This window comes from Leptodactylus fuscus, chromosome 1 (genome assembly GCF_031893055.1).
Source record: "Leptodactylus fuscus isolate aLepFus1 chromosome 1, aLepFus1.hap2, whole genome shotgun sequence".
NCBI classification, from domain to species: Eukaryota; Metazoa; Chordata; class Amphibia; order Anura; family Leptodactylidae; genus Leptodactylus; species Leptodactylus fuscus.
In genome coordinates this window covers 154,780,502-154,794,238 of record NC_134265.1, presented here as the reverse complement: position 1 = coordinate 154,794,238, position 13,737 = coordinate 154,780,502, and the positions used below count along the sequence as shown (strand labels likewise).

At 38.6% G+C, this 13,737-nt stretch overlaps 1 protein-coding gene across 1 annotated transcript in view; it reads left to right on the top strand.

The window, feature by feature from the left end:
- PIP5K1B (phosphatidylinositol-4-phosphate 5-kinase type 1 beta) overlaps positions 1–13,737 on the top strand; it is a 127,787-nt gene that overhangs the window by 31,291 nt on the left and 82,759 nt on the right. Inside the window, exons 2-3 of the mRNA XM_075279042.1 lie at positions 5,243–5,317; positions 5,876–5,944. Coding sequence (XP_075135143.1) covers positions 5,876–5,944 — 69 coding nt within the window. The 5' untranslated portion in view covers positions 5,243–5,317. The remainder of the gene's footprint in view (positions 1–5,242; positions 5,318–5,875; positions 5,945–13,737) is intronic.

Sequence of the window (13,737 nt, the reverse complement as noted above, 5' to 3'; positions counted from 1 at the left end):
CCCTATGTATTTAGCTCATATATGTATTAACCATCACTGACAAAGTCAATAGTTTGTGGGGATCTAAGGAGCTTTACTTGTGACAATAAGCAAGTGGCCACCTTGTTTTCTATGTTAAAGGGATTGTCCATGAGAAGATAATTCCTCTGAAAAGTATGAGATGTAACTTTAATAATCTTTTCAGAATATTATTAGGAACCCATGAACTATGGAGTGTTATGACCTCATCCAGTTTCTCTAGAAATGATTCTGTAATGGCATATTACCATTGTCAGCTCATTCTTACACGTTGTTCCTGTTTGCTGAAGTATATGGATATATATATAAGTCTTTTGCAATACATTCCCTTAATATGACGGTAAAGCATCAGTACACTACTTTATAGCAAACTGCACATTGTTATGTTGAGTGGATTTATAACAAGGTTACATTAGTGATATTAATATGAATTTTAAATCAACCTCCAGCTACATATTTGACTAATATGAATATGAATAATACAAATATATAAGCATAAACTATTTGATTACATTTCTTATTACTTATTGAACAATTACTGTACATCATAGAGGTAAATTATTCTACATAGGAATTGCTGGAAAGTTTCTAAATATATCATAGGTGAAATTTTTTATATGAAAAATAGTTGTCATTTATTTTACTTATTTGTGCCACATTTATATTTTGTAACCCATAAAAATGTTAGAAAAGTAATAGTTTTAATGGTTGGAACAGATTATTATCTGATCTGCATAAAATTCCCCATGCATCATCCATGTATTGTATAAACAGTGATATGAAGGAATTCCTGATAATGGGGAATAACAAGTTTTGTTTTCTACAATTGGAATACATTTTCCTATTTCCATTATTTCCTGTTTCCATCACAGAAAATATTACTGTATGTCTATGAAGAATGCAGACTGATATCCAGAGAATTTATTATACAGTGCACTGTTCTCAGTAGCGCATTTCCCCATTGTAAAATGAACCTTATAAAATTACCATATCTGACTAAACAAACATAACATAGGTTGCAGATGTACACAGATAGGTATTTCACAGATAGCACACTGACCCATTCATTTCTATGGGCCCATACACATGACCGTTAATTACATGGTCATGTGTGCGGGCCGACAGTCCAGGCTGCGAAGTATAGAACAGGTCCTATTCCTATCCTATTTTGCGGCCCCTGCTTCCGTGGCTCCTATTCATTTAAATGAGCCACGGAAGCATGGCCTGAGCATGGGCGGCATATGGGGGACATCTGCATGTCCCCCATATGCTGCCCATGGCCGGCCAGCAGCACACAGTCATGTGCAACCGGCCTAAGACTGTTAGTCCTCTTGTGCACAGTCTAGTGTGCAGTCCAAGAGGGATGCTGATGATCCATTCCAAGGATTATGGAGCATATCCTATTCTTAAAAACAGATCGGAATGGAATGGAACCCCTATTAAAATCAATGTAACATGGAAGGCTTTCAGATATCATCCAAGTGTCACCCGGGGGCCTTCCATTGAAAATCAGATCCCCCTCTGGCTGCACACAGTTGTGTGCATGAGGCCTTAGAGATAACATGGATCTCACAGGTTGGGTTTTCTTTATCTCATCATTTGTTTTATCCAAGACAAGTTAGACCAGATATATCAGGCATCTTCTTATGTCCCATAATCCATAGAAATTACACGACTATTTGGCTGAGTTAGACACATATGATTTATTTATAGCAGCTTATGACACTTGTAAAAGAGGCATGAAAAACAAGATATTCACTGTTCAAATCCCCTGCTCTGTTTTTAAGGTGTCTAGGAGCTAAGGCAGCCAATACAACAGTGCACAATATGTAGTATGTTTAGTGCACATATACAATGTCCTTTTAGTTTCGAGATGTAATGCTATACTCGAGCATGTTGGACTTTGTTCTTAATCAATGTCTTAGTAAATCCTTCAGTGACATGGTCGACTGCACGTCCTTAGTTCATGCCCTGCCTAGTTCTTTCAATAGGATACTTTTAATTGTTAAACTTCTCTAACATAGTTTTTATATTTTATTGTTCATCAAATATATATAATATTTTCAGGGTATATGTGCTTTTTATTAGAAATATTCACTTTTCGTCACTTTTTGTCTTCACCAATTCTGTCTTGCTCTAACATTTTTTTTTTTAAAGAACACCTTTGTTTTCTTTTACTCTTGCCTTCATTAAAGATAATCATTTTTGGCACTTTCGAATAAATATTTGATATATAATAACTATTAAGGTTTAATGCTTTAGATGATCTCATTAGAACTATTAACAGAAATCATGAGAATACATATAATTGATAAATAATGAGAAATCCTCCTTAACAATAAGCATGGCTTTAGTAAAACTGACCCCCCAGTCAGATAAAATAACAAGCTGATCTGCTACACTTGTAAGCCTTAAAGAGTGTCCGGGCCTGCACACACCCTGACATTTGCATGCAGGTGTGGCACCCACAGTATGTACAGCAGGTGATGTCTGAACGTCATAGCACTTTGCTTGACCTTTACCCTGGAGAGCTGCGTAAAGTACGGTAATTGTGGAGCTGTATATGGGACTCTTTCATAGCTTTCGGGGAGGGGGGATTATCATATAAGGTGTGTGTATTCGGAAAGTACAGCTATAGGAGAATGTAGTTTAGGCGCTGCCTGAATATATGAGTAGCATTTGATCTTTATGTGCATTGTTAAGGATTGTTTTACTTGAAAATAAATGCAAAATACTCTTTTTTCATTGATGTTGTCCACCATGCTCTCAATCTAATTATATTATAGCCATAACTTTTATGTCTATTAATGCAAAAAGTAAAACGATTTTGTCTTCACAACGTATTGGGATTGTCCAGGTAAACTAACAATTAACCCCTAAACTAAACCCCCTCCCTCCGCCTAACTTCTAATTTACTTGAATTAAAAAAAAATCTATAATTACCCATATCCCTGGAGCGGTCATGTGACCGTTAGCTATGGAGATGGGTGGGAGGGGATAGTAATGGACGGGACCCCTAGGCTAGGGAGACAGGAAGGCTGGGAGGGGCTAGTAATGGGTGATATAGCTAGGCTGTGGTGATGGGTGGGAGGGGCTAGTATGGGTGAGATAGTTTAGCTAGCGAGACAGAGAGAGGGGGAAGGGTGATTAGTGGGCGACATAGTTTAGCTAGTGAGACAGAGAGGGGGGAAGGGTGATTAGTGGGTGACATAGTTTAGCTAGTGAGACAGAGAGGGGGGAGTAACAGAATGAGAGAGTAGGGGGCTGAGTGAGAGGTTACTAGAATACAAGCTACACATGAAGCTGCACAGCAGGAAGCTAACACCAAGTAAACAAATGCAGGGGATGCAGCAGCAGCTAGAGACACCCAGAAATCACTCCAAACACTGCTAAAGGTATATGGGCGTACTTATTACTTATTTTACTAGCTCTAACAAACCTTTCTGAAAAAAAAAAAAAACAGTTTCTGCCCAGAAAACCCCTTTAACTTTCATGTTAACTTTAATTTGATCTCCTTGACCATTATAACTGACTAATCATACTAATCGTATGTATGGTTGACGTTAGATTTATAAATAGCCTATATTCTCACTGCAGCTCAGTCCAGATCTTTCATGAATTATCTGCTTCAATTAGATTGAAAATTTCAGAAAGGAAATTCATCCTGCCATACCACCTGACTTAACCTCTCTGTGGTCACTTGCTAGCTATTAGCTCAAATGATTCTCGTGACCTTTGTCACTACTTGTACAATTCATTTTCCTCAGTAACAGCTTATATGTACACAACAAGAAATGCTGGAGGGGCTGATATTGTGACATGGTAGCCTTACAGAACAATCAATCCAAAGTTATGAGACTTCATGTTCTACAATATAAATATTTTCAGTGTCTGTTGCGGAAATTTGCTTTACTCATAGTTTCTCTTCTTAAGAAATTGTTGTTCACAGCTGGACAAACAATTGATTTAGTTGACTTTGATGGAAGCAAAAAAATCCATCATTTGCTACGAAACTTTAACATCAAACTACTGTCCTGTAGTTCAGCTAGAGATGTGCTTGGGGATTCAATATAAGTGAATAAGCTGTTCTGCTTATGTGGGCAACTTGTGATCCACTAATGCCCCATTTACATATAGCTTGAAGAGCAGGGCAGCGATCATGAATGGTCATGACGTTCATGAATGGTCAGGACTTTTCTATTCTGTCGACAAGCAGTGACCTTAGGTGCTCTATAAAATGATGTAGTCACCTAACAAACTGATTGTTGGCACCAATTGCTTGCACCTTACATGGGACACTTATCAGGAAAGATCATTCCTAGGATCAGTTCATCTGCAGTTGTACAAGGATGCAGGGCAGAACAAGCTTTATCAATCAAAATGAAAAAAATCAGAATCTGATATTTGAAGATAAAATCTCATACCTTTGGTGGTTTCCTTTAAAATCAATCATATAGTGAAGACATTTACTGCTTAGATGTTACAAGCCTGCATGTAGGATTTTTTTTGTCATGGTTGTAAATGGACACTAAAGGACACTAGATAAAATCCCATTGAAATGAATGGAAATTGCAAACAGACCAGCTAGTGTCTGTTGCTAAAATCTTGTACAGACAATAGCCAAGGACACTGCTGAGTGGACACCAACGGTAGTGTGAACGCTCCCAAAGAATACATAGCCAATATAATCAAATTCTCATAATCAACATACCAGAATATGGTTCTGTACAATCCGTATAAAACCTAGGAGTAGCGCAATTTTTGTTGATTTCACACAAATTTATTCTGAAGGAAAATATGTCCATAATTTGGTCATCTTCGGCGGTACCATGAAATTTTAGGTTCAAGATGATTGGCAATTGGGAAGATGGGGCCTAGGGAAAAAGAATACTGGATGGCCTGACTCTGCACCTACATTTCTTCTCAGCCACCCAGTGTATCGACAGTATATAAAAATAAACGGCGTAGTTTCTGAAATAATCTACCATTGCAGTACATGGTTGAGTATATGTATAAAATACAATGAGTGTACTGTGTTATGCAAGGTTTGCTGGGGACCCACTTGGTTCAGAGGCCCAGCAGGGAATTGACTCGTTGATCTGTGGGTGAGGCTGAACTTTGGTATACAACATCCACTTTGACTATTGTATGGCAGTTTTTGTATTTGTTGATTGTAGAGCCAATGTTAATGAAGTTTGCTGAATATTTTTTTGTTCTTTCCTAGGATCTTGGGACAAGCTGCATAAATGACCAGTGCACTCATTCACCCATGCTTCGGATGAATTACAACTGAGGAAAGGTAGTTCTTGTTGTTCCTTGTAGAAGTGGCTGGGCAGGCTGTACATGTGGGCATTAGAATCGTATTTCAAGAACCTGAGTGTTGATTTTGCCGAGCTGTCTCTTTCTGTGTAAATTGAGCACATCCAGTCTCAATATAAGCCGAGGTTTTCTAATATCTGTCATTTTAGCTGGTGTTACAGCATGACTCACAGCCAAGAGGAGCATTAGCGTAGCATTACAGCAGGCACTGGCCTCATTGTAACATTATAAAACAAATAAATCCCCATTGGTTTCCTCCCATTTTTAAATCGAGCCAGACGCCGGGGAACTGAGGAGATTTTAGGTTACATTCTAAGCAGTTTAATTGTTATGAAATCTCTAAGAAAGCAGCAGAAAGTGTTGTACATTGTAAGAAAAGATTTGCCGCGATAATTGACCCCTTCCCAGCATTAGGGACCTGGCAGAGATGGGATGGTACAGAGCTGTAAAGGTAACAATGCAGGGCTCGGTGGGCATCTAGATAGGTCTATCCTCTTCATTGATGCACCAGGTAACTGGAAATTATTCTTCTGTCTAGATGTCTACAGCCACAGAGAATGGAAGTGCAACAAGCGAAAGACCAAATGGAGAAAAAACCTACAAAAAGGTATGTGGAAATGATGAAAAGACTAGCCTTCTGTTAATGCTATGTACAGTACAAAGTGTCCAAAGTGTGTGAAGCTGCAATTTCCATCTGAAACATCTATGACATCCACAAGATATACCATAAATGGGAAATCGATGTGGGTTCTCTGAGTCTCAAGAACAGTGGTTCCTGACCCCAGCCTCAGAGCTGCAATATGGGGGACTTCTGAGAATAGCTGGGCCTCCCTAGCACCCACATTTATTTGGACAATCATGGCTTAGCATTTGGCTATAACATTAGTGTCCCAGATGGGAATACCCTTCAGTACACATCTGCTTTTTGACATAAGGATTAGGTGATATATGGGCATCATGTATGAGTAGTGCCTAATAACTGTGATGCCCCTGAATCACTTATATTTTTAAGAGAGTATAATGGGACATGCCATATATTGAATATGATGTGAATTGCCACATTCAGACTGCTGTACATTTATACTTGTCGTATACCAGAAACAAGTGATGTACAAGAAATGACACTATGGGGCTTTCTAGTCTGCGTCCTGATATAAAAAAGAGAGCAAGGTCTGACTACCATGCTTATCAATGTATGTATGTAGGGGCCCTAAACCTGATTCACTCTACATCATGTAGTTGTTTCAGCCACACTCATTTTATACAATTGTATTTATATTTTAAGGACAGTACTAAGTCAATGTTGTATTACATGGTATAACAGATTATCAATATGATATCAATACAGAGATTTAATCAAATACAATGAACTATAAAGTCTATTATTTGCTTTATTCAGTTTATGTTCTAGGTTTATTTTTAAATTCCTTATTATGTCTGTGTATACAGAGTTTAGTAATATTGGTGAATATTTGCCACATTGATAGGTAAATGTCCTTTTTTTATTTATTTTCCCATATGAGACAATGCTGAAATATGGATGCACATTGTAGCATTTTATTGTGGTATACTGTAGATAACACAAAGGATATGCAGAATTTTGACTATAATTAAAATGGAAAAGGGGGAAATATTCATAGATTCAGAGTTATGCCATGTCAGCTCATGACTGGCTCCTGCCAGGTCTGTACCAGAGATTTGTCCTTTATGACAGATTTATGTAAATTTTCATTCTGCAACTTGACGTTATGTAAAGATATATGAAACATGCTGTACAACGTTCTAATGTCTGAGGGCCACAAGTTCACAAATTGGACAACTTGTAGGGGCCATTTAAGAACTGATAGGGTTAATATAGAAAAATGTAAACATTACGTTATGTCTATGTCCATTTTTAGATGAAATGCAATGTGGCAGCAGCACTAGGTTCTCGCAGTCTGGCTTGTTTGCTGCATAGTATATAACATGGAATAAGTGAAAACAACATACAGGCTGTCCACTGTTGTGTCACTGTATGCAGCCATTGTAATAGCCAACCAGCTATCCCGTTGTGTGATTTTTTTTATTCTCCTTTGTTGTTTACCAACAAGAACACAGAATCTGCACAGAAAGCCATTCTGTAAGTCCTGTGTGTTGTAACAGAACAGCACTGCAGTCTGACTGAGGCTCGGGATAGCACATTGTGCCTATGTTATATAATGGATCCTTTATTTCACCACTAAGACTCCCTGTGCTGAGCATTGCAGAGGATGTTTGTGGAAAATGAATTATACCTAGCAGGACTGCACACAGCTGACCTTTCCATTTGTCATACAGGCAACCATAACTACGAAAAGCTAGGTTAATGTGACTTGTAATATTTGATCTGATAAACATATTTTCCAATGGAGCATAGTAGTTTGTGTCTGGCCATTTATAGTCATCTGTGTGTGATATAAAATTCTCTGCTTTCAAGCATTGCTATTTAGACTGCTGTGTAACTTCAATGCAACAAGGGTGCAGCACGTATTTGTAAGCGGGTACTTGAGCTGCATTTGATGCCATGCTAGATGTTTTTGTTTCCTGGGCAAACCCTTTAATATTAACTGAATGTGAACGATTAAAGAAATGTAATTTTCAGTTGTAATTCTTCATCACAATCCACTTATTAAAGGTAGCTGTGATAGCAAGATGTGCCCACAAATCATATACGTAGAGATATCATTGTACCAGTCCATAAAGGAGTGCCGTGGTTCTCTACAAATTCACAAATCATATATGACATGGCACCCACATAACAGACACTCCTTATTGTTTTAAAGGGGTCTGGCTTTCTCTATTGTATGTGACATAGCAGAATAGATTCTCAGAATCCCTTCTGGCATATGGAGACTGGTTCCCATTTAATGTGCCTATATTCCCTAATATTTTGATAACAACTTCTGAAATTTACTGAGTTCACTATGGATTGGCCACATGTGAATATTGTCCTGCTTCTAGATCATTTTTATATAAAAAAGCTATACATAAATGTATTACAATGTATTGTGATGTGGAAGTTGATGCTAAATTATGATAATATTTTGTTCTCTTATCATATGACCCATACTAAACTGGTAATGTCGGGTAGTTATTAGGGATGGGCAACCACAGGATTTCTGAATCCTGCAGCCACATAGTCAGTACTTCCATATCTGTGGACGGGATCTTTTTTGTGGTTTTCGTAACTAATCACCCTGGAATATCCATTGTTGAGCTCAGCTAGGGAAGACGCTGTATGCATTGTCACCTACGTCATCTGTTTATTCTTCCATTCAGATGGCTGTACATTTTGTCTTTAATATGCTGTGGGCATGAACATTAAATGTCACCAGTAAGGTTGTCACCGGATCCAATAATATTTTTTTACATTGGCACAGGTCTGTGGTTTGCGTTGGAAAAATACATATAAGCTTGTTTATTTAAGTTCCACCTTAACTAACAGCATTGCTTGCTGTAAGGATGTGAAGAAGGTAATAAAAATAATATACTTTATATGGAAAAGAAGTGTTACTCTACAGGTTTCAAGACCAAATGTAGACTTCTTCTTTTCTAACAAAGTATTGCTTGTGGATTGCTTCCATGTTGCATTTTTCCTATTGCTGGATGGAAAACACAATCCTTTCCTCAAATATTCTATGAATTGAATTTCTACTGCGCAACCTTAAAGGGATTCTATCATTAGAATCCAGTTTTTAACTAAGCCCACATCGGAATAGCCTTCAGAAAGGCTATTCTTCCCCTACCTTTAGAATACTTCTCTGCATCGCTGTTCAGTAGATATCCCGGTTTTCGTTATTAGGACCCCTTCACACAGCGTAAGCGCACCGCTCATTTAGACACGTGTACACGTGTCCGAGCGCGGCGCTTCAAAACAGAGCCCTTTGATTTCAATGGGAAGCGCACGTTGGGCTCTGTTTTGAAGTGCCACGCTCGGACATGTGTATACGTGTCTAAATGAGCGGCGCGCTTACGCCGTGTGAAGGGGCCCTTATGCTCAAACAGCACTGGGGGCGTCCCCTGTGATGCTTGACAACTCTCCAGTGACGCCCTCCATCTTCTTCTCTGCCGCCACCTCTTCTCCTGTGTCACCACATGTTTTCATCCAAATGTGCCGACTGCGCATGTCCGTAGCCCATTTTCCTGTGACCCCCTTCCATTTGGCCACAGGAAAATGGCTGACAGACACACGCAGTCAGCTCTTTTGGATGAAGATGTGTGATGACGTGGGAGAAGAGGCAGAGTCGGAGAAGAAGATGGAGGGCGGCGCTGGAGAGTTTTCAAGCAGCACAGGGGATGGCCAGAGTCTCATACTAATGAGTCTCCAAACAGTGCTGTCTAGAGACTCATTAACATAACAACGAAAACCAGGATATCTACCGAACTGCGGCACGGAGAAGAATTCTAATGATAGAATCCCTTTAAAAACCTTTACCAATTTTGGGAAGCATGTGCATGAGATTAACATCAAAAATTTGCAGCAATTCCTCCACATGTGAATATGATTGTATCCTTGGAAGTATTTGTCTTTATGATATGTAATATATGATTTCATTAAAAATATTGAAATTAAAGCTATAAACTACTAGCAGTAGCAAATCTGTGGAATACAGGGTTATATCTGGGAGATCTACTGGTTCAATTGATGCAGTCAATAACAGAGTAACTGGCATGCATAACTTATACATAATATATATCTCAGTTATGGGAATACCCTTATCTTAAACATCAAGAAGAAATCTCTAAGCATAATTTATTCCAAAGTAAGGAGCATCCCAAGACATTTGCAGAATGATTTATTTCAGCTTAGCGCTATTTAATTCCCTGCTTCAATTGTAGTTATACATATAGAATAAGATTTTCAGAGACAATAACGGAAACCTTTATACACTGCATGTATTATTTAACATATACTATATGAAACCTGAAATGTAGTATAAAGGAGCGACAGTTTACACATAAAAGAAACACATCTGTGGCAGTACTGTAGTTGTGTTTTAAAAACGGGCACTTAGGATACTTAGGATAATCCTTTTCCATGTGTCCTGTTAGGGCGTATAGTAATAAAGGACCATGGCAGTCTGATATTACCAAGAGCACAGAGTCACTACATGGAGCTGCTATTACAAGGCTGCACAATGACTTCCTTGGGCATAGTATAGTATTACAATTCCCTTGCAATCTGCACCTAACCTGCTTGGCTTTGGAATAAGCAGCCTCTGAGCAAGCAGGTGTCCATAATAGAAACTCCATCTGATAGTATGTGTTATACTTAGGATTTCTTCTTGTTTTCAGTCATTAAATCGTAGCAAAACTTTTGGACAACTTTTGACTTTTTGGCCGTATTTGTGCCACTAATACATTTTGTAATATACTTTATTAACAAATTTTGGATGCTTTCTGTGAAATCCTGCATTTTTTCACTCTTCCCCTTGCTTTTGTATTGAGAGCTGTTCCTGCCTCTCACTCAGTAATTATATATGGCGTACGGGACTGGAGTATCGGTTGTGTTCAATGTAGAGAAAATAAGGAAGGGGGGGTGTCGATTCAGACAGTTATATTTCAGACATTATAAAACGTACAATTTTGCTTTTTGGTGTCATATGAAAGAGGTGATTCTCATGTAGTGCTAGCTATATTATTTCTTAGATATCACTGGTTGAAAACACAGTTGGGGTTAGGAAATTTATATCATATATAGTATACATCTGCATAAAAATATCTTATTCCTAACCGTGTTTTCAGCCAGAGATATCTCTAAAAATAATTGTGGGGAATGTAGCTCGGTAGAAGCAGTGGTTCAGACCCAAACATTCAAAACAGGGATAAAAAATGTGCAGCAAACTGGTTTATTTAGAAAAAAAACCGGAAAATAAACTTGACTTCAGGCACAAAATGAGCAAAATAAAATACAACTTGACGCAAAAACAAAATAAGAACCTGCTTGTCTGAGCGACTAACTAAACAAAACGGATAACCTAACTATACGTGTGGCTTACTACTAGCCACACGAACAAAACAAGCATTTTGCCTCAGTGGACTCAGGGTTACAGGACAGACCCATACACCTCCTCTCACTCCCTGGATCCACATTGGAGTACAGAATCTGCAGCCTTTTTCTGGCCCAGTAATGAGCCAAGGACTCACAAATGGAGCTGAGGCCTACTCAAGACCCGCACTGGACCACACATATGTCAGAAACCTGGGGGAGATATAGTGTGATTCCAGCACTCAGCCTGTCACCTTCTCATATAATATAGAAATACTATAATGTGTGAGATATAACGGCTTGAAGTGACCCTCCCCTCATGTTTTGTATATACTACACAGCCCTATACTCCTGTACACCATTCACAGTAACATTCAGTGAGAGGCAGAGACAGATCTCAGTACAGAAGTACGGGTAAAAATAAAGAGATGCAGGATTTCACAGAAAGAAACCATAATTTGTTAATAAAGTATATTCCATGTTTATTAATGACACAAATACTTCTTGTCCGAAAGCTTACCGGTAGTTATACTTTAGCAGTCATTATAGTGTCCACTAAGATTGTTGCCCAGTTTTTCTCACTGTTTGTACGGCACACATAACTCTGTGAAGAACGCTGAAGAACTGAGTTTGAGATGAAACGAGTCCCCATAGGACTCTATATACAATATACCATAATATTATTATTCCATAGTGGGAGCTGGGGAAAAATTTTAGTTTTAGGTTAAGAAAAGTCTAGATGGTTTTGATATAGTATACTGTTTAAGGCAAAACTGTGGTATATTTATCAATATCTTCCAGGATGTGTAGTTTGCATGTGTTATGTGAATTGCTGAATACCTCTTCTTTTTGTTCTCCATACTCTGCTGCAGAAAAAGCAGTGGTTAGTTTGATCTGGATTTGAGCTCTGTTGCCATTCAGCTGTTTTGGAAGGATTCTCAAAGGTCTCCTATTCACTCTCCACTCTGTGTAGTCCTCTCTTGTAGTTTTTTCAGTCTAGTCATCCTCTAAGTCACTTGTTACTTGTTGTAATACTACTTTTGGATCTTGATCCTGGCTTGTTTCTGACTACAGTTCATTACTCACTCCACTATACAGAAAGAAGCAAGAATTGTACTAGGAATATTGCAAGGCTTGAACATATGCTTCTTAAAGAGGACCTTTCATATCCTTGGGCACACGTGTTTTTATATACCGCTATAAAGCCAACAGTACGCTGAATTCAGTGCATGGTCGGCTTTCCCGGTATCTCTTGGGAAAGCCAACCATGCACTGAATTCAGCTTTCAAGCGGTATATAAAACCGCATGCGTCCAAGGACATGAAAAGTTCTCTTTAAAAAGTCTGGGGTTACACAAGAAATTGTCCAGTGTACTAGAGGGACAAGTGTTATTTGTTGTGGATTGCATTACACGCAGAAGCTTCTACTTAGAAGTAGGCATTCTCTCCCTGTAATTCCGGCTTCAAAAAAAAATTTGTGGGGGGAAAACTGGCTATACCAGCTACTTACATTTAGCTAATGGGATCTTTAAGTAGCTATTGAGCTTTTTGTTGAAGTACATTAATAAAGACAGTCAGCAGTAAACTACACATATAAATGGGGATTGTGACATTGCGTCTTTATGCAGCCTGAGAAAAAATAACACAACAGCACCTTTTAAACCCCTTTTTTGAGCAGCTAGGCATTGTAAAAATGCTGTTTATTATGTTGCCGTGAGTACAACATGTACTGTATCATGCTCGCTTCAAGTAGAGCATCAGTTTTAAAGGACATTTACTGAATAAGATTAAAAATAAATAAATAAATAAATAAATACTAAATGAAGTTACAGGCCCAAAGCCTAAGGCTACATTACCGCAAAAATCTATCAACAGTATTTCCATCTGATCTGAGGTGCAGTGTTGTAATGGGGCCCTGTTTGAAATCAAATCACCAACTACATAGCTGCATCCTACCTGATGTCTAGTGGTAGCTATATATATAGCATTACATGCATGCCTGCAGTCCCAATTTTGCTGGAATAATCTAACAGCAAAATGGGGGGGGGGGTATGCAAACACACATCAGGTGATTATATTCACAGCTCAGCACGCACTATCACACATCAGGGGATTAGATACACAGCTCAGCACACACTATCACACATCAGAGGATTAGATACACAGCTCAGCACACTCCATCACACATCAGGGGATTAGATACACAGCTCAGCACACACTATCACACATCAGAGGATTAGATACACAGCTCAGCACACTCCATCACACATCAGGGGATTAGATACACAGCTCAGCACACACTATCACACATCAGAGGATTAGATACACAGCTCAGCACACTCCATCACACATCAGGGATTAGATACATAGCTTATCACACACTATCACACATCA